This window comes from Ambystoma mexicanum, chromosome 9 (assembly GCF_040938575.1).
Source record: "Ambystoma mexicanum isolate Mex_15411 chromosome 9, UKY_AmexF1_1, whole genome shotgun sequence".
NCBI classification, from domain to species: Eukaryota; Metazoa; Chordata; class Amphibia; order Caudata; family Ambystomatidae; genus Ambystoma; species Ambystoma mexicanum.
The window spans coordinates 848,753,987-848,780,785 of NC_090931.1; the positions used below are offsets into that span (position 1 = coordinate 848,753,987).

The following is a 26,799-nucleotide window of genomic DNA, read 5'->3' on the forward strand; positions in this document are numbered from 1 at the left end:
GGTTATCCCCATAGGCATGCTTGACACGCGGGGGATTAGAGAGACTCTGTCCCAGGATCTGCTTCTAACCTGTCACGGGCCCACCTCAACGGGAATCAAAATGCTACCAAGGATGTGTAACGACCAGTGGCAGGATTGTAAAGCTTTAGGTGGGAAAGGTCAGACAAATAATACACTCTTTTTTGACATGTTTAGCCATGAAACAGGGTGGAAGTGGCAACATTGCATTTCATTTAATGGGCCTTTTATGGTCCAGTCCTGCAATGTTCAGCCGCCACTCCTGTGGGTGCACAGCTGCCTCTAGCCAGACACTCATGTGGATGCAAGGCTGCCTCTAGTCAGCCATTCCTGTGCGTGCATGGCTGCTTATAGCCAGACACTCCTGTGGATGCACGGCTTTCTCTAGTCAGCCCCTGCTGTGGATGCAAGGCTGCCTCTAGTCAGCCACTCCTGTGGGTGCCCAGCTGCCTCTAGCCAGACACTCCTGTGGATGCAAGGCTGCCTCTAGTCAGCCACTCCTGTGGGTGCACAGTTGCCTCTAGCCAGACACTCCTGTGGATGCAAGGCTGCCTCTAGTCAGCCACTCCTGTGGGTGCACAGCTGCCTCTAGCCAGACACCCCTGTGGATGCAAGGCTGCCTCTAGTCAGCCACTCCTGTGGGTGCACAGCTGCCTCTAGCCAGACACTCATGTGGATCCAAGGCTGCCTCTAGTCAGCCATTCCTGTGCGTGCATGGCTGCTTCTAGCCAGCCATTCTTGTGCGTGCATGGCTGCTTCTGGCCAGCCACTGCTGTGGATGCACGGCTGCCTCTAGTCAGGCACTACTGTGGATGCACGCCTTTCTCTAGTCAACCCCTGCTGTGGATACAAGGCTGCCTCTAGTCAGCCACTCCTGTGGGTGCACAGCTGCCTCTAGCCAGACACTCCTGTGGATGCAAGGCTGCCTCTAGTCAGCCGCTCCTGTGGGTGCACAGCTGCCTCTAGCCAGACACTCCTGTGGATGCAAGGCTGCCTCTAGTCAGCCACTCTTGTGGGTGCACAGCTGCCTCTAGCCAGACACTCCTGTGGATGCAAGGCTGCCTCTAGTCAGCCACTCCTGTGGGTGCACAGCTGCCTCTAGCCAGACACTCATGTGGATCCAAGGCTGCCTCTAGTCAGCCACTCCTGGGCGTGCATGGCTGCTTCTAGCCAGCCACTGCTGTGGATGCCTGGCTGCCTCTAGTCAGGCACTACTGTGGATGCACGGCTTTCTCTAGTCAGCCCCTGCTGTGAATGCAAGGCTGCTTCTAGTCAGCCACTCCTGTGGGTGCACAGCTGCCTCTAGTCAGCTGCTCCTGTGGATGCAAGGCTGCCTCTAGTCAGCCATTCCTGTGCGTGCATGGCTGCTTCTGGCCAGCCACTCCTGCGGATGCACGGCTGCCTCTAGCCAGGCACTACTGTGGATGCACGGCTTTATCTAGTCAGCCCCTGCTGTGGATGCAAGGCTGCCTCTAGTCAGCCACTCCTGTGGGTGCACAGCTGCCTCTAGTCAGCCACTCCTGTGGATGCTCGGCTGCCTACAGCCAGCCAATCTTGTGGATGCAAGGCTGCCTCTAGTCTGCCACTCCTGGGGGTGTACGGCCGCCTCTAGCCAGACACTCCTGTGGATGCAAGGCTGCCTCTAGCAAGCCACTCATGTGGGTGCTGGGCGACAGATCATATCCAGATGATGGCGGTGTGTGCATGCGTGAAAGGGCTCGCTGTGGATCCCCTGTGCCTGCAGCCACTCCCAGCCTCTGCCTTCAAGTCCCTTTTATGAATCAGAAAGAACCTGTGTGTGCGGACAATGAGATGCCAAGTGCTCCTTTGGGCATCCAGTCTTTTGTGAATAAGCTCATACAGGTTATAAGATCGTGTGGTCTATTGAAAGCATGTCTTTGCATATTTCTCACACCATTAAATAATATTTCAGGCATTTCTGAAAATTAACACAATTGAAGCCAATGTTCTGACCTGCCAGCTCCATTATGTTGTTCTATGCTTTAGTATTATTGTAAAACAAATTTTAAAAAACGGTTGATTTGGGCCCCATCATACATTTTTTGAAGTTGCCTCTTGGTGACTGGACTTGATCTGCATGATATGAAGGAGGGGATGCAATGCCAGCAGCCTCTGACTGTAACATGTAGGATGGCTCCTTATTAGAAGAGAGGTAAACACATTCATATAAAGCATCAGCATCAATTTACTGATGGAGTGCCCCCCCCCCAACAATCTGTGCCAGCTGAGCTCTTTATGCTCAGAGCTGGTGGGGATGAACATGAGCACCCCAAGACTGACTCCTCAAGGTGGACAGAGCAAGACGAGGACTGGTGCAAAAGGGGGAGCTACAGAGAACAACTCTATGACACCTCCCCCTTAGAGGTGGGCTGGACAATGCTGTAAAGTAATTCAGAAAGGCCTGAGAAAGACACAGTTGTATAGTTGCAGTATGTGAGCAACAAAAGAGCTGCAGATAAAGTAGTGTACGTGCTGTTACATCTTATCAAAGAACACCACACGAGTGCAATCTGGTGGCTGCCATCTAGACATCTGTGCATCTTACCGGTCCATTGCAGGTGACCATGTATTCATCCATCTTCTCGCACTGCAGATCGCATTCCACACATTGGGTTCCATTGGCAAACTCACGGAATTCCCTGCCAAGGCAACACCAACAAAAGAAGATGAATTGAGATACGAAAAGGAAGGAGGAAGGCTAAGGAATCACAGTATACATTTCCAGACATATTGCAAAATCATGAGAACCGCAGTCTCTTTTACTGCTCGGGGAAACTGAGATGTTCTGGCCTACTTTTACACATGATCAGGGTCGGACTGTGACAAGAAATAGGCCTCGCCTCACGACCCTTGACCTCGGATTACATCACCGGAAGTGATGTCATTTGACCCCACCCCAAAGTGACATCCCGGGAAGCAATGAAACACGATCTTTCACCGTTTGACAAAACAGGAAGTGGCATTACATAGCATTGTTCCTAAGTACACTCAATTACTGTGAATCCAAGCAGACGTCCAAGGCCTATGATATGTTATTGTATATCACTTACGTTTAAGCTCTTTTTTATAGAACCAATATGCATAAAATATCACCCAACCTGTGTTAGTACTCATTTATAGACCTAAGAAGGATGAAAGGTTTTTTGAAAAAAAAATAACAATTTGAAAAAAAATATATATTTTTTTACATTTTATTTTCTTCCAAACCGGCCCAGGCATGGCCAGAAACCGGCCCCCGCTTGCCAGGGACGATTTCGGCCCGGCCACGGGCCGAAAGGCAGAGGGCCCAATCCAACCCTGCACATGATGAATTTGAACCCTCTGAGAAATCAAAGAAGCAGAAGTACATCTCTGAAAAGAAACAGAAAACAGACTATAGGTCTGATTTACAAAAGTGTTTTACAATATGCAATCGCATTCATTGAAAAAACGTGTTGTAAATCAGGCTCTAAGAATGATTCCCAGGAAGGGTACATCCCAGAGTGCAGTCCTCATGAACACACATGAGACGAGTCTGTGTTCCCAAATGCCTCAGACAGATCCCTTGGGAACCATTAGCTAAGCTTATAGCCCATAGAAGGACTATGTGGGGGTGGAGGGTATGTGGGGGTGGAGGGTATCATTTTCATGACATATGTTTAGTAGTTCCCAGCACATTTTGTGGTGGGCATCAAACAATTTTAACTGCTTCTATGTCTGTTGAACTTTTGTATTGATTTGAGATTGTTTCTATCTTTAAAAAATATTCTTAAACGAGGCAGTGATAATAAAATACCGATTGCCAACGTTTATAGATGGTTTTCAAACAAGTTTAATTAATATGTGAACGCGTTCTAATGGTTGCAGTGGTGTTTAAACATATCAGAAATACATGATTATTTGTTTAACCTCATACACACATCCATAGGATATGTAGAAACAATGCATAGCCGTTTTATAGGCTCTAGAATCTTAGAAACTACTTGACTTTTGAAAAGCATTTTAATAAAATGTTTCCATTTTGGTAGCAATTCCATCATTTAAAAAAAATCACAGGAAATTCTAAACAGCTGGGTACTGCGCCAACGTTTGAAAATACATCAGGTGTTTACAGTATGCTAACAAAAAAAATCTCATGTAAACAGTCTAACAGACAGATTCAATTGTATTTTTTTCAACAAGAGTATTTTACAAGAACTTTTAATCTAAAGCAAAAAAAGAATTCCGACCATTCTGTATATCAATTACAACTATTTATTTTAAAAAGTAAGCATTGTATGCAATTTCTCCTAACGTCTAGAAAACCACAACAGAGTGTTACAATGAGTTAACTATTCCAAACACTTAAAATATAAATCACAAAACACGTTTACCCATTCCAACTTACAAAAATAATATTTAGAAATATTTTCCAACAACTACTATTTTTTTTAATCACCCTGATACAGTTTAAGAACATTTAAGCAAGCAATTGCAACTTTCTGCATCCCTTTTTCATTATGTTGTCCTGGTAACTGCACATCATCTCAATATTTTATATATATATATATAATATAAAACCTACTTAATACCAAAGAGGTTTCTAAGCGCATACCAAAGGATTCGAAACTGTGTTTCTTTGCGCTGTCGTGCTTGCAAGACGAGCGCGTTGACACTGAACTATACTACCCTGCCAGGTTCATTGCCAGGTTCTGGATGCTAACACTGCACCCCTTTCCTCTGGCATGCTAACACTGCACCCCTTTCCTCTGGCATGCTAACACTGCACCCCTTTCCTCTGGCATAATAAAGAGACCCAGGATTCCTGCAAGAATGGGTCTCCAAAAGGGGACAAAGCCATATGGACAAACATGCATCCCAGACTGAACTGGGGTTTGTTCTCTTTAGTGTTATTTTTATGTGTTTGCTTTAGTGTTGTGCCCATCATCAGCTGTGCTTCAAATAATCAGCAGCCATATGTTTCACATAAAGAAGCATAGAAAGAGAGTTGCCGTTATCCTGGATCCTATACTTGCCCAATTACGATTGCAATATAAATCAATCCCGATTCCCCCCTTAAAAACATGTGTGGCATTAAACATAGGAGGATGCGAAAACATGCAGACATAAACACACACACACAACCACAATCACTGCCTAAGGCTACACTAACCTATGTTTCCAAACCACAATGTGATGAATGACAGATAATCACATGTTTATGTAATGCTCTAAGATGCGTGTACAGCAAACGTTAGAGGGAGAGGTCAATTATCAATTACAAAAGGCCTCCTGAGGGGCATATTTGTCAGAGTGACCACCCTTGCCGAAAAACATGCCAACTAACAACCTGGAAAGGACATTAACAACCAGCAGCCTTTTACCAAAAGTGGTGCCAATAAACGCAGCAACTTTGCCAAGAAGGTACACTGTTGTGTTGTTTAACTTATTACATGTTGTACAAGTATGTGATCTGAAATATCTGACCCTTAAGAATGACATGTCTATAAGATACGCTGCAGGATTCAATGAAATGCCGTCTGTTTTTTTGTTACAGGGAATACTACTTTGACAAAGCTCTTGCCCTAAATGCCGTTGTTTTACATGGAGATTCTTCATGCGTTATCTTAAGAGCATCTCATCATATTAAAATCCGGTTATAATTCAATTTCTATTGCTACACTTGTGAGTATTAGCCGAGAGCCATCACCACTGCAAAGTCTACTTTTTCATGGGAATCTCTAAACAGGGCCAACACCTAATTCACTATTTAGTCACTATAGTAGAAGGAAACAATAGTTAAAGAAAATGGATTAAGTTTGAGACGTCTTTTATCAATTTTCTTCTGCCCTCTGTGCCACACTCCCGTAATGCCTATCGAGATCAAAGAATAGCTGGGTGTATGACTGGCCAATTAATAACCCACAACTCCTTTTCATAAGTTTACACCAATCAAGAATTTATATTTTAAGGACAAGCAACATAAGTTCTACTAACTCCTTCAAGAATTGCCCTTATATTCACAGTTTTTTTTCATGGTTTGATTATCAACCCATAGACCTAGGGCCCTTTAAGACGAGGTAGCAATACTTGGAGATGAATGGGGATGCAGAAGTTACTCAAACATCAATAATCAAACCGACTCGGGGGCGCTGTTGCGCACGGAAGGAAATGGCAGCATCCGTGTGAGCTCAGACTGCATCTAGGGCCGAAAAGCCTAAAATAACCATTTATTTACTCTGGTTTGGTGCAATTTTTACACAGAACGTTTTATTGAAGCTCTGGATAGCCCATGTGAAATCTGGACTTAAACGGAGAATCGGGTGCTGAGTTGTGAGTCCGGGAGTCGCCCAAGGCACCGCAGAAAGAGCCAGCCAGGGAGTGAGGGGAGGAGCTCGGTGCCGGAGCAACTCGATTGGTGTCAGTGACTATCGAACCACCCGCTCGAAGGGGAAGAGTCGCAGGCGCTCGGATCTTCGTCTGCTAGGAACAACGGGAGAGGTGCACGGGCATTCGGCCCCTACAGACGTATCCTGCATTGCAACACGGAACGATTAGAACGTACGAACGGGAGCGGTGGGGAGCGAGGTGACTTCAGCCCGCCTCTCCCCCTGGGCCCATCCAAGGGTGGCAGAAGCCCTGGAGGATCGGGCTTCCCAACTCCAACACTCGGCGCCCGAGCTGCCCTCCCCCCCACCCACTTCTACCGCGGACCTGCAGAGGTATGGGACCACACAACAAGCTGATACACTGGGAGGGTGAAGCAACCTCCCCATTACACTTGCAATTGTAAAAACATTGAAAGTGGCCACAAGAGCACTGGATTAATACCGGTCCTGCAGCAAAGCATTTGAGGTGTCCCAGACACCGGATACACGTTAATACTACCTTCCCCCCCCTGGAAACGATGGGGCAACAAATAGCGATATAGCCATACATCCATGAGCCCAACGAAAAGAAGGGAACAACAGGGCGTGATAATATCCACCAGGCACAGACACCCTCACCCTATACCAGGCAGATGATGGGCACCATTCTCAATGTACCTCAACCATAGAATCTGATTGGCAATCTCCAGCAACGTATAATAATACGAGGTACAGTGGTAACTAGACATTGAATCAACTTATGCAGCACATGCTACAGCCTGACTTCTGAAATACAGTGCAACCAGAAAACAACTGGCAAGGTATTCGTGGGAAAAGAGACTCCTCCGGACACACGCTCCAGACCCGGAACTATGCCCAAAAGCTTTGGCCCTAAAAGGAACAAAGGGACTATTGAAAAGTTCACAACCACAATGCAAAAAGACGCTGAGCCCGAAAGGGAGGTAGAAACACCTGCGCAAGCGGAACAGAACCCCCCGGCCACCATGATGGACCCACAGGCTGTCTTCCAAGCCATGCAGCAAGGCTTCGCAGCATCAACAGACAAGCTGGATGGCATCACGGCCAGTGTCGCGAATATAAAAACGCAACTCGACAAAACAACAGCTCGCATGACAGAGGCGGAAACAAGAATATCGAACACAGACGACGTAATGGAGACCCTGAAGACAACGGTATGGACGATGGCCATCGAGCTAGGGACAGTTAAATCCAAATGTGAAGATTTAGAAGCAAGATCTCGAAGAAATAATGTCTGTATTATAGGTATCCCGGAGGAGGCTATTAAAGGATCGATGGAGAAAGCGGTGGAGGATCTACTGCGCACACTGTTGGGGGAACTGGGATGGTTACCTGTGTTTATGGTGGAGAGAGCACACAGATCTTTAGCACCAAGACCGAAACCTGGAGCATACCCCAGACCCATAATAGCACATATACTAAACTACAGGGACACAGACTTGGTCCTAAGAACAGTAAGGGAGAAACAGGAATTAAAATGGGGAGCCAACATTATACACATCTTTCCAGACTTCACTGTGGCAGTGTAACAAGAGAGAAAACAGTTCTCTGGAATCAAGAAAATGCTACGAGAGTGACAAGTACAATGTGCAATGCTAGACCCTGCAAGACTTAAGATCCAACATCAAAATAAATCATATTTCTTCACATTCCCGGAAGAAGCTGCGAGCTTCATAGAAACACATATTCCCCCAAACAATGGATGTACCTGATAGAAGAGATATTGAAAGAATCCTAGGGCAAAACCACCGCCGCTGCATATAAGAAGTAAGATGACAAGGCAAAGACATGGGATTCATGGAGAACCCCATATAGAAGAGGATGAAAGACTATGGCTCAAACATATTGAATGCGTTCATCCGATGAAGTAGGAATAAATGAGAGAAACAAGCCAACCGAAGGTAACACCTGTCAGCGATAAGGGCTTAGGCACTGGAGATGCCGCAGCCCCCCCTGTAGCAGGTGCTCATGAGATTATTCGGGAGGACAGGGGGGAAACTTAACAGCACAGTTGAAGTTAGGGGGACTGTGAGGGTGGGGGGAGGGACTGATATGAAGATGTTGGGGTGTTGTTATGAAAAAAGGTTGTTAAAACAAAAAGCACACAGGTTCTATGCACCGAAAAACTTAAGCATAATGCAGAGAAACATTGATGTACATATACATTTAACCCCCCTCCCCCATAGATAATGGCTAAACCTGATAGAAGCGGTATTAATGTGCTGAGCTGGAATGTGAGGGGGCTAGGTTCCAAGATCAAGAGAAGGAAGATCATGGCTTATCTTAACAGACAGACTGCTAGGGTAATTTTCCTTAAGGAGACCCACATAGGGCCCCAGCAGGGTGAACAGCTGATACCAAATTGGGGGACTCATCAATACTTCACAACCTATTCTAGCAGAGCGAGAGGGACCGCAATATTAATACATAAGGCAGTGCCGTTCATTTGCACCAAAGTCGAGTGCGATCCAGACGGGAGGTATGTTTTGATTCACGGTAATCTCTATGATAGGGAAATAGTATTCCTTAATGTATATGGGCCGAACACTGACCAACCAGATTTCTATTCCTCAGTGTTTGAAAAGCTAGCGAGATACCCTACGGCCCGGGTGTTGTGTGGTGGGGATTTTAATACAATTCTAGATGTACAACTGGATCGCACATCAACACAGAGTAGAACGCTAACCTAAGCAGTACAGACGGTACATACGCATATGACAGATCTACATTTAAGGGACGCCTGGAGAACACTGCACCCCGGCAGGAGAGAATACACTTACTACTCAATTGTCCATGACATGCATTCCAAAATTGACCTGTGGCTGATAGACGCAGATAGCATGCCATGGGTTACAGAAACACACATACATCCGAGAACTTATTCAGATCACTCCCCGATACAACTAACACTGCAAATCCCGGACAGGACTAGGGACCAACCACCTTGGAGATTCAAACCTGCGGCCTTAAGAGATCTAGTGTATAGGGAATCAATGGTGCAATATATACAGGAATATTTTGAGATCAATGACCACTCGGTATCGAGTCAAGCTATACTATGGCAGGCGTTTAAGGTATGTCTGAGAGGTCAGTCGATATCCACAGAGGGGGAATTCTCAAAGACATTTGTGCTAGACTGGCTAGGCTGGAGGCACAATTAACATCACTGCAGGTTCGGTATGCTCAGTCCCCATCCCCCCACCTGGGCACGGAAATAAAGACCAAACTAGATGAGTTTCGAGAAACAGCACACCAAGAGATTAGATACTTTGATAGACCCACAGCGGCGCGCATATATGGATAAGGGGAACGTCCCGGGAAATTACTAGCTAGAATGGTGCGCGGAGAAAGAGCCCCCACGAACATACCCTGCATACAATTAACAGATGGCACAATGTCCACAGATCAGAATAAACTAAAAGAGACATTTAATGCATTTTATAAAGACCTATATTCCCCCCAGTGTACTGTCAAAGATGCTGAGATAGGACAATACCTCTCCCAGATACCGACAACGCTTATAGCATAAGCGACTAGGGAATCACTGGAGGAACCCATAACAGTGGCTGAAATAACCGAAGCTATAAGAGCTCTCCCCAATGGGAAAGCCCCAGGCTCTGACGGACTGGGAGCTGAGTTCTACAAAGAATTCAATCAATCACTGGCCCCCAGACTGCATGCCGTCTGGATGGAAACATTAGATAAGGGTGAACTACCAGAAACTACTAGAGAAGCAATAATCACACTCTTACTTAAATCAGGGAAACCCCCGGGGGAATTTGGGTCGTATCGTCCATTAGCCTTAATAAATACTGATGCCAAAATCCTAGCAAAAATACTAGCGACTAGGCTCACACCATTGATGCCCTATATGGTACATGGGGACCAGGCAGGATTTATAATGGGTAGATCCACAGCTACAAATGTAAGAAGATGCCACCAAATAATGGCCGGGATACCCCCTACAACTCAAGTAGTAGCAGTCTCTCTTGACATGAGGAAAGAGTTCGACACAGTCTCCTGGCCCTTTCTCTTCGGAGTTCTACGAAACTATAGGTTTGGCCAACGATTCATTAAATGGATCCGAATATTATACACAAGACCCCATGCGAGGATCAAAATTAACGGGTCCCTCACAGACATATTAGAGCTGCGGGGGGGGGGTACCAGACAAGGTTGCCCACTCTCCCCACTACTTTACGCTCTGGTTATAGAACCCTTAGCAGATATACTCAGATCGCGTTACAGCACGTTTGGGTTAAGGCTAGAGAGCACGCTCCACATTATAACGCTATACGCGGATGACATTCTATTATACCTAAAAAATCCGTATCGCACACTCGGCAGGGTGCTGGCAGAGGTGGGAAGGTTCGGGGAGTACTCAGGGCTGCGCCTTAACCCCAATAAGTCAGAGGTATTCCCGCTCACGGACAACACGCCACAGCCCCAAAATTTACACGGTCTTATATGGTGCCCAACACACATTGTCTATCTGGGAGCTCGTATAGCCAGAACTGCCCAATTGTTGCATGCACTGAACTACACTACACTAGCCGAGGCACTGTGTGCCAAAATGAACCGCTGGAGTGTACTACCCATATCAATGGCCGGGAGGATAGCCTTGAACAAAATGGTAATATTGCCAAAACCTTTTTATATCTTCAGCACGGTGCCAGTATGGCCCGGCCGAGCGCTGTTCTCCAAAATCAACAGCACCTGCACAACGTTTGTATGGGGAGGGCATCCCAGACTGAGTTGGAGGGTGTTAACAGACACTCATCCCAGAGGAGGGTTGATGGCACCGGACATGGAATTGTACTACCTGGCAGCGCAGGCACAACACGTGGCTGGTTGGGCCACATGCTTTCTTAACCCTGCCCCACCACCCCTCCTTAAGGGAGCGCGAAGCAACGCTAGCTCTGCATAGGATACCCAAACCCACCCCCACACACTACAATACGACAAACCCATCCAAGGTTACTATCACGGCATGGTCCAAAATTGCAGACTTATTCGGTACCAGGAAGTTATATCGCCCGAGCATGCCAATATGGGGGGACCCACATACAACCTTTGCTATTGGGAGTGAAATAGCAATGCATTGGAGTGCTAGAGGCGTTACCCAGTGGGGTCAGCTGTTCCCAGATCATAGTTTTATCCAATGGGAAGACGTCAAGGACGTAGTGGGTGACACAACTGCACATAGACAACAATATCATAGGGTGGCGGCCTTAGCACAACATATGTACCCGACCTTCCCACAGGAACCTGAGATAAATATGGCATTGGGTTATATATTTACAAGAGGGACCCAGAAAAATACTGCCTCCACTCTTTACAAAATTATACTACAAACACGCCCAGCGGTAACACACACGGCTAAGGGCAAGTGGGAACACGACCTGGGACAACTGATAGAAGACCAAGAATGGTCCCGGATCTGCGCAATGACCAAATGGATATCTTGTCATTCAGGTTTCAAACGGATTCATTTTAAAATAGTCCATAGGACACATTACACACAATCCTGACTTAAGCAAATATATCCCACCTCGGCTGGGGTCTGCCTGAGATGGCAGACCTGCCGGTGGAATGGACACCACGGATCTGCATGTTGGGAGCGGAAGGGAAAATTAACCCAACATGGCGGAAACTACTGAACCTAAGCCTAATAATAGCAAAAAGGGTCATTTTGATGAGATGGAAGAATGCACAATCACCTACAATAGAAGACTGGAACAAAGACATGGTGTGGGTAAACGATACTGAAGAACTGTATATAGACTCAGTTATACTCCCCTGCAGGCCCAGGAACATATGCTCCAGATATAAGCAATATCTGACGTAACTGACAGATGCTGAGAATCTAAGCACCGATGGAAATTGAACTGTATAAGATAAATGCTTGATTAATCGAATGTTATAAATGTATGTGTATGACCTGTGTGCAAATATAAATAAAGTTGTTAAAAAAATAAATAATCAAACCGACTCAGGAAGTTGACAAAACTCAATGCTGTTTTATGTGCAATTGTCTAAAACAGGGAGATACAACGGACATCAACAGACGTTCACTTGATTTCTCTCAGCGCAGATCATAAAAAACACAACTTTTATAGTCAAAACTCATCATAAGTGATGTCACACTACGTGGCAAACTACAAAAACATACGCGGGGATGGGATCTAAATATATGTTCCATACTGACAGGGGAAGTGATTGGGTTTCTACTGTCAGGTGGGCAACTAAGCCCATACCAAGTGCAAATCATCTTTAGTGTCACTCTAATACTCGACACTTCATTGTTTATACAAACTATAGGGCTCTTTGATACATGGCCCTCTATCATTGGTTTGGCACCTTTGTGCCTTACTGGAATATTCCCCACGCTAGCAGCAGGCTGCCATACCAGGTGCATGGAAGTTCGGCGTGATCATGCCTACCCTTCCATTTAGCCCGACATCTATCATCACTCTTGCAGCCTGCAAGTCAATTAGGCTTTGAACTTGGCCTTGTAGAAGCTCTCTGTGCCTGAGAAAAATAGGGAGTATTTTCTTGGTTTCGGTGTAGTTCGACCCAATGTCTATTTTGATCTGACCATGTCACTGGAAAACCGCATTTTCAAGCCTTTGCAACATTTAATTCTATTAAATGATGAACTCTTGACGCTTTCAGTGTTTTTCCATTCCATTTCAAACAGAAGTTTATTTCTTTCTCATGTTCATTATAACTGTTGGATGAATAACCAGGCTCACAGTGGCCTTGTCCTCTTGGTGCTGGGCCAGCCAGGCCTTTCTTGAATTTCTCTCTCGCCATCCGTAATTTTCCAACTACACCACACTGATAACTCTTTCCAATCACAGGGTTTCAGCCTTGCTTAAAGTGCACTGTGGAATATCCAGGTTCTATACATTCCTATGTATTATATATACATTGGTGTATCGCTGCAAACTATTCACTACATAGCTAGACTTAAGATTACTTTGTATACATGTGTTACCGCGTCTATATGATTTACATGTTCTTCAACGTTTCTGTAGCATGAGCATGTTCACCTCAAGCCCGAATGTTTGCTCCTTTTTACGACCTCCTCTTCAGAGTTTATAGAACATCTATGTTCTTCTGCCTTGTGCATCGTTTGCAGTTGCGTCATCATCTGCTCCGGTTGACATCACCAGTCTTCTCCTTCACTCATTTTCACACTTCTTCTGGGACTTTGTCCAAAAGGCCATTATTTCTTCGTGAATGCATATGAGGTATTTTCAATGGATATCTTCTTTCCAGGATATTCTGTGGTACAGGCATCCGTACTGGTCCTGCACGTGTTGCAATTATCGGCTCCCAACATATAGGCAGCATGGGGGTGGAGCTTTTGGTGAGGGTACTTTACTCCTCCTCTAAAATGACCATCAATTAATACATGTGGAAATCAGTGATGGAACTCCCAGCCAAAATGATGCACCAACTTCAAAGGGCCTGAAGAAAACCATGTTTTGATAGCACCCACTCTTTAATATTGTTGCATTGGCTGTCGACTATGCAATGCATTGAATGTCAGATTCTATGTTTCAACCACAAATCCATCCAATGCCAGCCGGAATGTCAGGAGCAGAGTAAGTGTAAGAGTATGATATGATATGGCATTTATAATGCACCTGTACACAGGCGTTTCTTGTGAACCACTAGAGTAACAGTATTACTACTCTTTGCAAGCATTTTCACCATTCTGGAACTGTTCTTTGTGTAGTTAAAGCACACTTCTCCACTTTCCCACTGTATATCAGTTACAGCTAAACGGAAATCATTTTTCAAATCAATTGGCTGTCAACAAGCGTGACTGCAACCGTTGAAAAATGTGTTGCAAGTTGCTCCTTCCTGCTCTGTCCCCCGCCAGAGTCACAGTTCCACTACTTTTTTGGCACACGTCTATCACTGCAGGCACCTCATTACATCACTAATGTGCAATCACTCTGCCAGATGCCAGGACATCTAAAGTCAGCTTCCCATGACCGGCTGCCTTCAGGCAAGAGACAATATATGAGAGTATCATCACGGCAGTGGATCTCCCTCTGTCCTCAAATCGCCTCCTTCTGGGAATCTGTCCCACTGCATTTACACTTCGAACCCAACCATGTCAATTTTCAGAATAGCACTAAAGATTTGCCTGCAGACTTCGCACCACTTTCACGATTCTACCTTCTTCCCTCCAATCCCCTCACCCTGGCCTTTACTGTCATAGCGCTCTGAAGCGCTCATGTGGTGGCGCTGACTACCGTGTGAAGACTCCATAGAGCACAGAGTCCACCCTATTTCATTGCCAAATGTCGAGTAAATCGTTTATCCTGATGGCATCTAATTCATTCTTTCTTGATGTAGAGTGTTAAAGCAGGGCCCATATCAAAACACAAAAGGAGTCTGGGAAACACTGAGAGCAGATCAATCTCTCTCTTATCTGCGTCTGATGCAGCAAAAAATGTAAGCCCGGCATCTCTTTACAGCCAGCTGGAATAATATTAAATACCTATTTTACTGGGGAGCCTAAACCATAATCTCATTTTGTTCTGGGCTTAGTTTTAATTTTTAACGGACCTAACATGTAGGAAAATGACAATGTGTGTAATAATACCCATTTCGGATCTTGAATGCCCCCTGGAATAGTTTTTTGCCGTATTACATTTTGCCAACTTTATTTTGCAGATTTGACCACTTTTTTCTTATACTCCTCCTTTCCCCTCACTTCTCCCCTTTCTATACATCCTAACCAAACTTACCATCTATATTTCTGCGGCAAAAAGTGGTTACAAAAAATGCAGCAAACAAAGTATTCAGCAAAACTGTCATTCAGCAAAAGTGGGTAATACCCCCATTTCTGGTTTGGAACACATCATTGCTATATTACCTGTGGAGGGTTTAACATTGTTGGTTCCCTCTACCTCGCACATCAGCTGAAATGATCACTGAGGTGTCAGTGGGAGCTCTTGTTTATTTTTCCTTTTCATGCCACAATAAAAAGCATGAATCCGAATGAAACGTGTTGGTGAATGGAAAAGTAATTTAATACATGTTGAACTTAAAAAGGCATACACTTTCCTACAGTTTGAACTTTTGAATTTTATTTCAGCTAGCACAACAAACGTGTCTTATTCTTTGATTGTGGGGAATAGAACCATTTCTATGTTGATTTGTCCCTTGTAGAAGTTATTGCTGCATTGTCAGATTGAGGGTCGTCCGAGGGAGGGTATGTGTTATTTAGGAGTACAATGCAGCCTCTGCTCTGAAAAAAGTGATTCCCAGACTGATGGCTCAAGCCTCAAGAAGGTGAACAGCACCCACTGTATTTCCTCATCTGCATCCTCAAATTTGAAGTTAGTTTGAAAGGACACACAAATGATACCAGCGGGCTTTACTGTGGGCAAATAATTGGCCATGTTGGAAAAGGGAGCATGATTTGATGACACACTTTGACAAAAGGGTTGTGCAATAGTACCTTAAGCGTGCCTAGTGCCGAATGGGATTACCACAATAAATGATATGAGGCCCAAATAACCGCACAGACTCAAAGAAGATGGCAAATTCTACTTTATCAGTTCAATAAAGTAGGGAAACCTGGTGGACAAGCAGAGTGAAGCTCACACACTCAATGCATTTCAGTTACACAAAAGGTTGTATACCTTGACATACGTCAGCTATGTCATCCTGCGTGGCTAACAGTAAAAACCTACTAGGTGGAGGGATTGGTTATGGAAAATATATAGATGTAGTTTGTTGAATGTTAGTATCATCACACAATGTCCCTTTTCTGCAATGCACGCCTTGAATTACCTCTAACTATGTAAAATACTGATAATAGCATAACAACGGCAGTGGATATGCCTGTGCACCAATGTATGCTCCCCCAATACATAGGCCCTCATGAGTGGTTGGCACTCTCTTAGCAACCTTGGACATTCGACTTTTTAGCCACACTTAAGCACAGAAACCCGGGTGCAAGGGAACAACATAAGACAACTGCCTTTCTTAGCTAATTAGTCTACAATCTCCCATCAGTTAGGCCCTAAGCCAAGGCTGCTTCTTTGTAGTTGACTTTGCTGACTGGTCTCTTCCTCTGAACTTTAAAGGGAGTGAAAGTACATTGCTATCTTCGAGCCTTATGAATAGGCCTTGTTTTGTAGTTCTGCATCACGTGTGAGGAGACCATAATTTTGTCCATTCTTCTTTTCTATTTAATGCTATTTGATTCAATTATAGCAGAGGCAATTACTCTCTTTGGCCTCTAGAGACTTGGTTGATCCATCCTGCATGTGCTTTCTGCATCTTTTAATTGACCAATACTTGGCACTCGCAAATGTTCACTTTACTTCCTGACATGACAAGCATGAACACTAAGCTCAATGGAGTCCACATGCAATCATTTGAGTTTTTCACATTCAAGCCCTGTACACGTCCTTTGAGCTGGTGCCACTCCCCTTTTTCTGATCTGATTCACACCACTGGGGTAGGCTCAAGGTCATTTCTCCCAATACGGAAGCACGATGCGGCCTGCTGGCCCAATCCACATTTTTATTAAAGACAAGTGAAGAACAAGGAGAGCCACAGATCCAGGAGCCCACAGACAGAGATAGGGCGACCGGATGTGTGACAGTCTACTGACATAAAGGTAGGACTGCAATTCGACAGTGGCCACCATGATTACATTACAGTACAGGAGGGCAGGGCAGGGTTCCAGTATTTCTCCTAGATATAAACAGTAGGGATTTAGCTGTAAGTATAAGCATTTTCAAAACAAAGGAGCCCTTGCTCTGATGGCTATTTCAGACCCGGCTATGGAATCATTTTCCAAGTAGCCTCACTGGCACAATCCGTTAATGTAAGCTTGTTAATATCTGAAAGGTTGGGGGTTCCTGCCCTACATGGTTGGCAGCACTCTGGCTTCATTGTGAAATGACCCAAGTGGTATAACTGTTATTTAGTTTTTTTTGTGAACAAGAGGTGACATATAATACTCTCCCTGCAGTCACAGCCGAGATTCTGCCAGTATCCCCCCTCACTTTCCCCCAAATCCAGACAGGGTTTTTAAATTAAATAAATACATAAATAACTTGGAAGAGGGGGAGAGATGGCCCAATTCGAGAACAGTGCTGGCAAAAAAGACAAGCCTGGCAGGGTCGGATTGGCCCCTCGGCCTTTCAGCCTGTGGCCAGGCCAAAATCATCCCTGGGGAGTGGGGGTCGGCTTCTGGCCACACCTGGGCCGGTTTGGGAAAAAAGAAAAATAAATTGAATTTTTGATTTTTTCACTTTTTTTTCTCAAAAAGCCGTTCATCCTTCTTTGGTCGATAAATGAGTACGAACACGGGTTGGGTGATATTGTATGCATATTTGTTCTATAAAAAAGAGCTTACGCACAAGTGCTATACAATGACATATTATCATTTGGCCTTGGGCGTCTGCTTGCATTCACAGTAATTTAACAGTATGGATCCATACACACAGTTATTAATGATAAATATGGTGATCCATTCTTATATGAAATGTATATCACATTAGTGAAATCATATAACCATATTTTTCGTAATGTGCTTAGGAACAATGCTATTTGATGCCACTTCCTGTTTTGTCAAGGGCTGAAAGGTCATGTTTCATCACTTCCGGGGATGTCACTTTGGGGTGGGTTCAAATCTCATCACTTCCGGTGATGTCATCAGAGGTCCGGGGTTGTGAGGCGATGGGTGGGCCATTTTTTTGAAACGACGGGTAGGCCACTTTTTTTTGGGTGACCGAGTCCATTTCTTGTCCCAGACTGACCCTGAAGCCTGGTCACGCTGCACAGAGATGGAAGGTACATGTCGGCAATTGGGGCAGGGGAGGCGACTTACCCGTCGTAGAGGTTACAGGACTCGATACAGCTTTTGCCCCGGCTGAAGTTCCGGCAGAAGAGGCACTGGTCGGGCCCTGGGCCCCAGCAGCCAGCGCTGGAGCACAAGGGGTCACAGGTCAGCCCATCGTGCGCTGAAAGAAACAAAGGACACGAGCAATCAATTGCAAACACGGACTTGTCAGAAAGAGATCAGCCGCTGTGCTCCTGGTAGTTAGACTGCCTGTTGTGACTGTGGACCTTAGGATCGCTGAAAAAAGGCAGAGTTCGTCTTTATTTCAGGGGAAGAAAAGGCTTTGTTTGTACAGAACCTACACAGCCAAGTAACCCCTCATTAAAGGTTGCTTCTTTCGTCTTCGTGGGAACACCGAGTTCTGCAATGTGATGACTCGGCTAATTAAACAAGTGAGGCAAAAGAGTTAATTGGACCCCAATGAGTTCTCCTTAATTAGCTAAGCTTTCTATGCATGTATGCGGTCCTAGCCGAAGCCCCAATACTGTTCCCCCATGCACCCTTCTCGTGCTCTTTCTGCACATGCAGATCCGAGCGATGGCCACTCCCAACCATCCAGCCCAGTTCTCACAAACCCACCAATGAAGCTTTACGAAACTCTGAAATGACATGACTTCCTGTTAGCAGCTACCTTAGGTCTAGGTGGATAGCTCGTGGGTTAAGCACTTGCCTAGGCTCTGACCCGGGCAGGCCTGGACTTGGTACATTGGAATCTCAGCCGAGCTGTTTTAGCCCATCGTCCTTTGATGTCAATAAACCCTTTTTTAAATCAATAATTACTTCTATTATTGCAGCGCTTAGAAGCAAAATAAATCAGGCATGCATTGATGTATGAAAACTTGATATTATTACAACCTGTCCTTACTAAAATATGATCTGCTTTTTTGCAGATCCAAAAATACACTGGGACACATTGTATGAACGTGAACCCCCTCTGCTGCCCCAAGATTACAGAAAATCATATCCGAGATTAAGATTTAGAATAGGCCTTTTTACATATTTCTAAAAACTGCTTTCTGGCTTGCTTCTAGCATTGTGAAAAGAGGCAGGACCCGATTGGTGATATAATTTTATCAATATCATGCGGATAACACCTGGAATCAGCCCAGCCAGGGTCTGAACAGCTGACCATGAGGAAGCACTGAGTGATATGCAGCAGGGTTATAAACCTACTTAGGTGGACATGTATGATATGATAGGTTATTTATAACGCTCTTAATACCCAGAGGTTTCTAAGCACGGACCCGGGGATCGAACCTGTGTTGCTCCGCGTCATCTTGCTTCCAAGGCATGAACGTTGTCGCTGAGCTATCCTCCCGAGAGCACTTACCATTGCTATAAACACTGGAAAGCAGAGACGCTGCAGGTCTAAGTCAGAGAGACCCCTGGGGCAAAAAGTGTGACTGTCATCCTTTGCCCGCATTCCCCTGCATACAAAAAAGGGGTTGTGCCCAGGGGCACAGACTGGCGGGAGAAATGGAACTGCAGCAAGCCCCGCAGTGCACAGCCGAGCCTTGGGTATGTTCCAGACTTTCCATGTGATAATGTCCCTGCAAAAATGTCGGCTGACAAAAGATTTGCCAAATAATTGCTGTGGTTTGCAGGGACATCATCACGTTGAACACGCAGGGGACACCCTGCAACCCACAAAACCTATTTCTTTTTTTCAAGGGGCGCGCAGGACACCCACACCCCCTCTGCTCCCCTGGACACCCTATCTATGGTCACCATATATAAAGTTGCCACAGCCTTTTCCCAGCAAGCATGTGTATGCCGACTATATATATCGGGCTAATATTACCAGATACCTTCCAGACACTATGAATGCATTGGATCACTGTCCCCCAAGTGGGAGGGTTCTTGCCCTTATTCCCCTATTCACGTCGGATCAGTAGTGCATTCGGAATAAAAGGCCAGATAGGACCCATTCATTACACATTGCAGTCGTGTATTTCCACCTCCATTCCAGAGGTAGAAATTACAAAAAACAGGGGACTTTGGTTTCAATCTCAGGAACCCCCACATAGCATCTCAATGCGAAAGCATTTCTATTCTGGGCAGGATAAAGCTGCAAGGGTCTCAAACCCTGTGTAACATTGCGCATTCCCCTGTACACAGTTTCCTGCTGTGGACACCAGACGCAGAGGGGTCAGGGCTGCCACTGGAAGTGCTTACACGTTCCTCTGAGAGGTGAGGGGTTCCAGTGATGAGGGGAGTGAGAGGTATTGGAGAAGGGTGCAAGCGGTTGTAAAGGGGAAGAGTGAGAGTGTAGAGAGGAAGAGACAGAGGTGGATAGAGAGGGAGGAGTTGTAGAAAGGAAGGTTGGAGGTGGCAGAGAGTAGTCAGTGGCGATAGAGAGGAGTGTGGGAAGATCAGGGGACAGTGGAGAGAAGAGGTTGGAGAAGAGGGGGAGAGAGAGGAGGAAGAGTGTGGAGATTGGAGGAAGCAAGAGGGGTGAAGTGCGGGTGAAATAGAAGGAGGGGGCAGAGAGAGAGAGAGAGAGAGAGAGAGAGTAAGAAAAGAAAGGGGAAGAGAGGCTGAGAAGACATAAGGGAAAGAGAGGGAGCGAGAGAAAGGGAGACTGCCTGAGAGAGTGCAGGCACCATCTTCAACACCATTAATGGCATCTCTGTGAGAATGCTAGATTAGGGACACCTGAGTAAAACCTTGGAGGGAGTAAGACAGGTAAGGCTTTGGTCTTTAGGCCCTTCCGCGACGGTGAGGCTAGATTAGACAGTAAGGACAGAATTTCCCTGGGTAAGGGTGGAGGGAGCCTGTGAGAGGTTGAGGGACAACCAAGAGAAACCTGATCTACAGTCTTGTAACATCAAATGGAAAGTTGTCAATAAAAACCCTTGAACCATCCATCTGATCCTTGAGATTTTTAGGGCCATCTGTGGCCTTTCTCCATCTGTGGGTCAGGGATGCGCTTTCAACTGCGGCAGTACAGCTTCTGACATGTCCCCCACCTGCATCCTGCGGCTGCGCTGCTTCACCGCGGGGAATCTCTGTGCCATGGTTCCATGTGATCTGCTGCAAACCTTTCATAGATTTTCTTTTATACTGGTAGATTTAGCTGTAAATATATGCCGGGGGAGACCCCCTGTAGCCCCCTTAACCCTCCTACATGAATTATTAGCCTCAACCCAGGACCCAGATGTATTTGTGGCAAAATCCATTAAAAAAACATTGATGAATTCTACTTCAATGAAATCTCCTCCAGCAAAAACTCCCTATCCCGTGCTGCAACACCATATCCCGTGCTGCAACACCATATCCCGTGCTGCAACACCATATCCCGTGCTGCAACACCATATCCTGTGCTGCAACACCATATCCCGTGCTGCAACACCATATCCCGTGCTGCAACACCATATCCTGTGCTGCAACACCATATCCCGTGCTGCAACACCATATCCCGTGCTGCAACACCATATCCCGTGCTGCAACACCATATCCCGTGCTGCAACACCATATCCCGTGCTGCAACACCATATCCCGTGCTGCAACATTTGGGTGCTTTTCTCCACTTGCATGGAGGCACGGCACACGCCAGCGGTTACAACTCTTTTGTGGTGTGGTATTGCCCTCTGGTTTTTAAAGAACATTTCTGAAGGTGCTGGCGCTTTGCAGAGGCTGGTGCTATGGTACTGACTAAAAACCGGCTTGTAAAGTTGGCTGCAAATCTAAGACCCGGGTATCAATCATAGCCTTGACTGCAGTTTCCGTGTCCGCCGATCACTGCGCGCACCTGCTACATGAGAAGCCAAATTAATGACATGTCACTGAGTATTAGATTGTACTGCATATGTATGGGAAGCGCTGTGCGTGCAAAACAAGCCAATAAAGGCTTTGCGGGCTGCGTCTCGAGCTTCCGGCGCCGCGGGCTACAATTTTGAACGCGTTATTAGGACAGGTTTGTGCAGCAGCTGATGCATTTTCCAGCATCCATCTTGCCTTATTACCGAGAACACGTCGCGAGAGCAGGCTGTGTCCCGGATTGCAGCGTGTCTCTCATTACTGTGCATCAGATGCCCTGGTTAAAGTGAGAGCGCCCAGATTGGTTTCTTTTTTGTAATATAGCGCTTAGTCTAGGTGTTTATAATCTCTCCCAATGTTGGGAGATACGCTATCCTATTGCACAGAGAGGGTATGAAACTTGCACGGGCCCTATACTTTGGTCATTCGGGGATGCTGAGTTTCGAACCTGGGTCCCCTGGTTCCATGGCTGATAGTTTAGGCGATAGACTCCATCAGCTGTGTAAGGCGGTTGCATCTACGCGACTACCCCACGCGTGGAATCATCCCTTTTCTGTAGCAGTGAACAAAATGGCAGGCCCTGGAGGCGGACTGTCCTAAAGGAAACCGGGATACTTTCTGATACAGTTGCAACACAGTGAAAGTACAATTATTACCCAATGATAAAAGGGACAGTCCAGTCAAGGTTGTATACAGATATCTACTTTATTATCAGAGCAGACAGTTCTGGCACACTACAAACCACAACCCACTCTGTAAAGGAATGCTGAGGTCAGTTTCAAAGAAGAAAAAGGGATGCACTCTGGATACTGACAGCGAACTTTAATACACACAGTCCCAGACATGACATTTCACTGTCAATCGATACTGAGGGTGAGAGCTGGCATCATGTTGACACAGTGCAAATGAAAGGATGTTGGGGTTTCCTATCTCCCTTGTTGGCCTTTGCAGCCAGGGTCCATGTGGGCCTGTTTGAATTAAGCTCTGATTAGTATGTGAATGATGCCATCAGCTACATGGCTCAACAAAGGGTGGATCCATGGAGCCTTTGTTAGTTTATTAGGCTGGTCATGACGGGGGGAGTTTTGGCCCTCGCTCTTCTGAGATGGCATTGTTTACTCCTGGCGGTCTTATCCCAACTAAATATGATAGGGGGGACTGCGCCTGTAGGCTGTGTCCACCCAGAGTGCCTTGGTCTATGTATTTGTTGTGCGGTGAGAATAGGAAAATGTGTGTGGATTTGCCACACACATTTTCTGGAGGTTGGTCTAGCATCATTCAATTTCATAAACATTTTCTAAATTTCAATGAAGCCCAGGAGAGCGCACATGGTCGCAGATGGTTGAATTCCTCACAGGAACCTAGAGTAAAACCATGGGGGTCATTCCAACGTGGGCGATAAAGGATACCGGGCACCAATAAGGAGACTGGTGCCGGTAATCCCTTACCGCCCTACTACAAGGTCCCTTAGCAGGTCCCACCATGAAGGTCTGGTCTGACCAGCCGTTGTGGACGGGACCCGTTAAGGGACCAGGGCGCAAATAACGGGCTTGCCATTCGCGAGCCCGTTATTTGCGCCCTCCCCATTCCCGTTGAGCCCTATGGGTCTCAAATGGGAATGGGGAATGGCATTTTCAATGGGGATTTACCGGTCCCGCAAAGGTCGGACTACACCGGTGAGTCCCCATTGAACTGTACCAGTGCCAGACCCGTTATTGGTGGCAGTCATGGCGCAAATAGCGCCATGACTACCACCAACCTCAGAATGAGGGCCATCAATGAGAAAGCATTGTCATCCATGGCTGACTGAACTAAAAACTATTGCAGATAATCTGATTGAATTAATGAGTGATTGACTTACTACCTTTGTGTAGTGCACTGACCGCAAACTGTGGTTTGCCAAAGATCTCAAAAAGAGTTTTGCTGAGTTTGCATCTCGTTTTGCAGGTATGAGGAGCGCAGCAGACAAAAGGCAGAACAGGACTGGCATGTCTTATCGTAAATCTAGCTCTGGCTGAGAGTAAGGAGAGGCTTCTATAGGCGAACAACATATAAAGTGTTCTTAATAATATGGTGCTTGTCTCTGTACACCAGGGTCGGACTGGGGCATACAAATGAAAAAGCGGCCCACGGTTGCAAATGGAAATTCATTCCTTTTTTGACAGACTGTTTGAATAGTACCCAAGGGGGAGTTTTTTTGATTAAATGTGATGCAAATTGAACAAGTTAAAGAATATGTATTTAGCAACAATGGTCAAAACCACTTTCCACATAGTGAAGTAACTCCTCAAACTTGCCCACATTGGCCAAAAAGTGGCCCACTTTGACCAAAAACCAGGCACCACACTAGCATTTTTTCCATTTTTTGGTTGGGCATTGGCCTTTTGCCCTATAGGCCAGTCCAAGCCTTCTGTACACCACAGGGTCCATTTTGATGGCCCCTAGACATTGCATGAAGACTGCTTATGTTTACATGCAAGTGTAAGCGGTCCCACCCGTGTGATTTGGAATATGGCATGGTTGGGTCTAAGTTATGCAGACACATCCTCGCGGACTCGAGCTTTGGAGCAGATTTACCACCCCATCCGCTCACAAGAAAACAATCTTAAATGCTGCAAGGCGCGCCCATGCACGGCAGATGGCATGCACATGCAGCCCAATGGACTGTGCACGCTTTCTGCCGCTGCAGCAACAACACACGGAATTCGGAATGCAGGTGCATTGTCTGCACTGAGCGGCTGGGGCAGGCGGATGCTGACTTTACACCCCAACCCCTAGCCCCCTGAACAAAATGATGCAGAACTGCATGGCTCTGATCGGGTGGTGGGGTGCTTCACCCTCTGCCTATCTCCCAAGTTACCCTATGTATCTAAGCCTGAACCCCTACGCCCTTTATTCGTTTCTGGGGTAGATATGACCTTTCACTAATGGTGGGAGTGGAGTGCATTTTTACATTGAGCGCTTTGAAACACTTGTCTATGTATAGGCGCTTTATAAATAAACAATTCCATACCATACGCTGGTCAAGTGGCACAGCGGGTAGAGCCCTCACTTTGACATCTGTGCAGAGCTTTCTAACGCAGGTTCGAATCCCGGCAGGGCCAAACTCAGCCTTTCATCCTTCTAAGGTCGATAAATAAGCACCACACAACCTGGGTAATAATAAGCAGCGCTCAGAGACCTGAGGGTTCGTAGAGCTATATAAATGTGAAATTATTATTATTATACCTTTATAGTGAATTTCCTGTTTGAAATCAGAGTTGCCCACAGCAGTAGTAGCTACAGCGGATCAGAGCCCCACTGTTGCTCACAGGGGGGCAGAGTCAGGGAAGCAGACAAAGGCCAAAACGAGGGGTATTGTTAGCGCTTAATCGAGGGCATTGGAAACGACTTAAGCTGACGAGGCTGGCATTATGCTTTCAATAAGATAAGGCACCGGAGAAAAGCAATGCTGCACAGCCATCACAGGACGCACTGGACAGGGGCATGCTCTTGAACTTTACTAACGAAGCAGCTGCCAGGTGGCCGTCTTGCCGACACAGCGTATGTGAAAGGTCACAACTGTCCTGTACACCCATCCCATAGCCCATCCCGTTTACTAATCCAGTCTTTGACACACAAAATAAATGCTCACAGATGTGAAGGTGATTCTAAATTATATTGGCAAGAAACCCCTGGATGGCACGTCACACATTCTAACGACTCTAAGTAGCCAACAGGGCTGTAAGTAGGCTGTGGCTTGCCGGGGCCAAGTCCCGGCAGTCTCCAGAAAGGGCTGGACATAGGACCCTTTGGGTATTGTGCATGCAATGGATGGGGATGCAGAATAACTCTTACACCAAATAATCAAACCAACTCAGGAAGATGGGAAAGTTTACTGTTTTAATATCAATTGTCAAAACGAGGGAGTAACAACGGACATCAACGGACGTTCGTTCGCGTTCTCTCGTACATTTGACATAAAAAACACATTTATATGCTAAAAATGTGTCATAGGTGATGTCATACTAAGTGGCAAATGATAAAAACCTATGCGAGGTCGTGATAGGCTCAAGGGGCACATCTAAGTAGGCCTTCTATATGGGGTGGGATTGTGATTGGACATCTATTATCAGGGGTGAACAACTTATGCCTACCTCTAAAACGTGCCATCTTCAACACTATTAAGTACACGGTACATCATTGGCTCTCAAACTATAAGGCCCTTTGTTATTCAGCCCTCTACAATTGATTGACATGCTCTTGCCATGTCTAGAAGATTCGGTTAACTTAGCAGCACGTAAGCTTAAACCCCGGTGCCAGGAGGTGGACTTGACTTTACCTACCTACCAGATTTAAAAAAGCATCACCCTGGACAACCTCTTGCCACTCCTACTCCCTACCATCAATGTTCTCCCCGATAACCTGGATCCCGAACACCTTGTGGAGAGCTACAATAACGCTATGAATAAAGCCCTAGACACCATTGCACCGTTGAAGTCACGTAAAAGCAAACAACAAGCCCACCTTAATGCCAGGTTTACCCCTCATTTAAAAGAACTAAGAATACAAAAAAGGAAATTTGAATCCCAATGGTGACATACCCCTTCTGAAGAAAACAAATTGCTACTCAAACATTTCGCCAACAACTACAAAAAAGAAATCCTACTCACTAAAAAAAACCTTTCAAATGAATGGATATCTAACACAAGCCCCAACACCAAGGAATTATTTTCTATTTTAAGGGAACTGGAATCCCCTGTATCCCCA

The 26,799-nt window shown here is 45.8% G+C and overlaps 1 protein-coding gene across 4 annotated transcripts in view; it reads right to left on the bottom strand.

Annotated features, from left to right (window-relative positions):
* Positions 1-26,799, bottom strand: part of ERBB4 (erb-b2 receptor tyrosine kinase 4) — a 2,687,977-nt gene that overhangs the window by 573,946 nt on the left and 2,087,232 nt on the right. For all 4 annotated transcript variants that reach the window (XM_069615918.1, XM_069615916.1, XM_069615919.1 and 1 more), the window contains exons 13-14: positions 18,280-18,412; positions 2,585-2,678 (exon numbers count right to left, since the gene is read on the bottom strand). In XM_069615918.1, the coding sequence (XP_069472019.1) occupies positions 2,585-2,678; positions 18,280-18,412 (227 nt within the window). The remainder of the gene's footprint in view (positions 1-2,584; positions 2,679-18,279; positions 18,413-26,799) is intronic.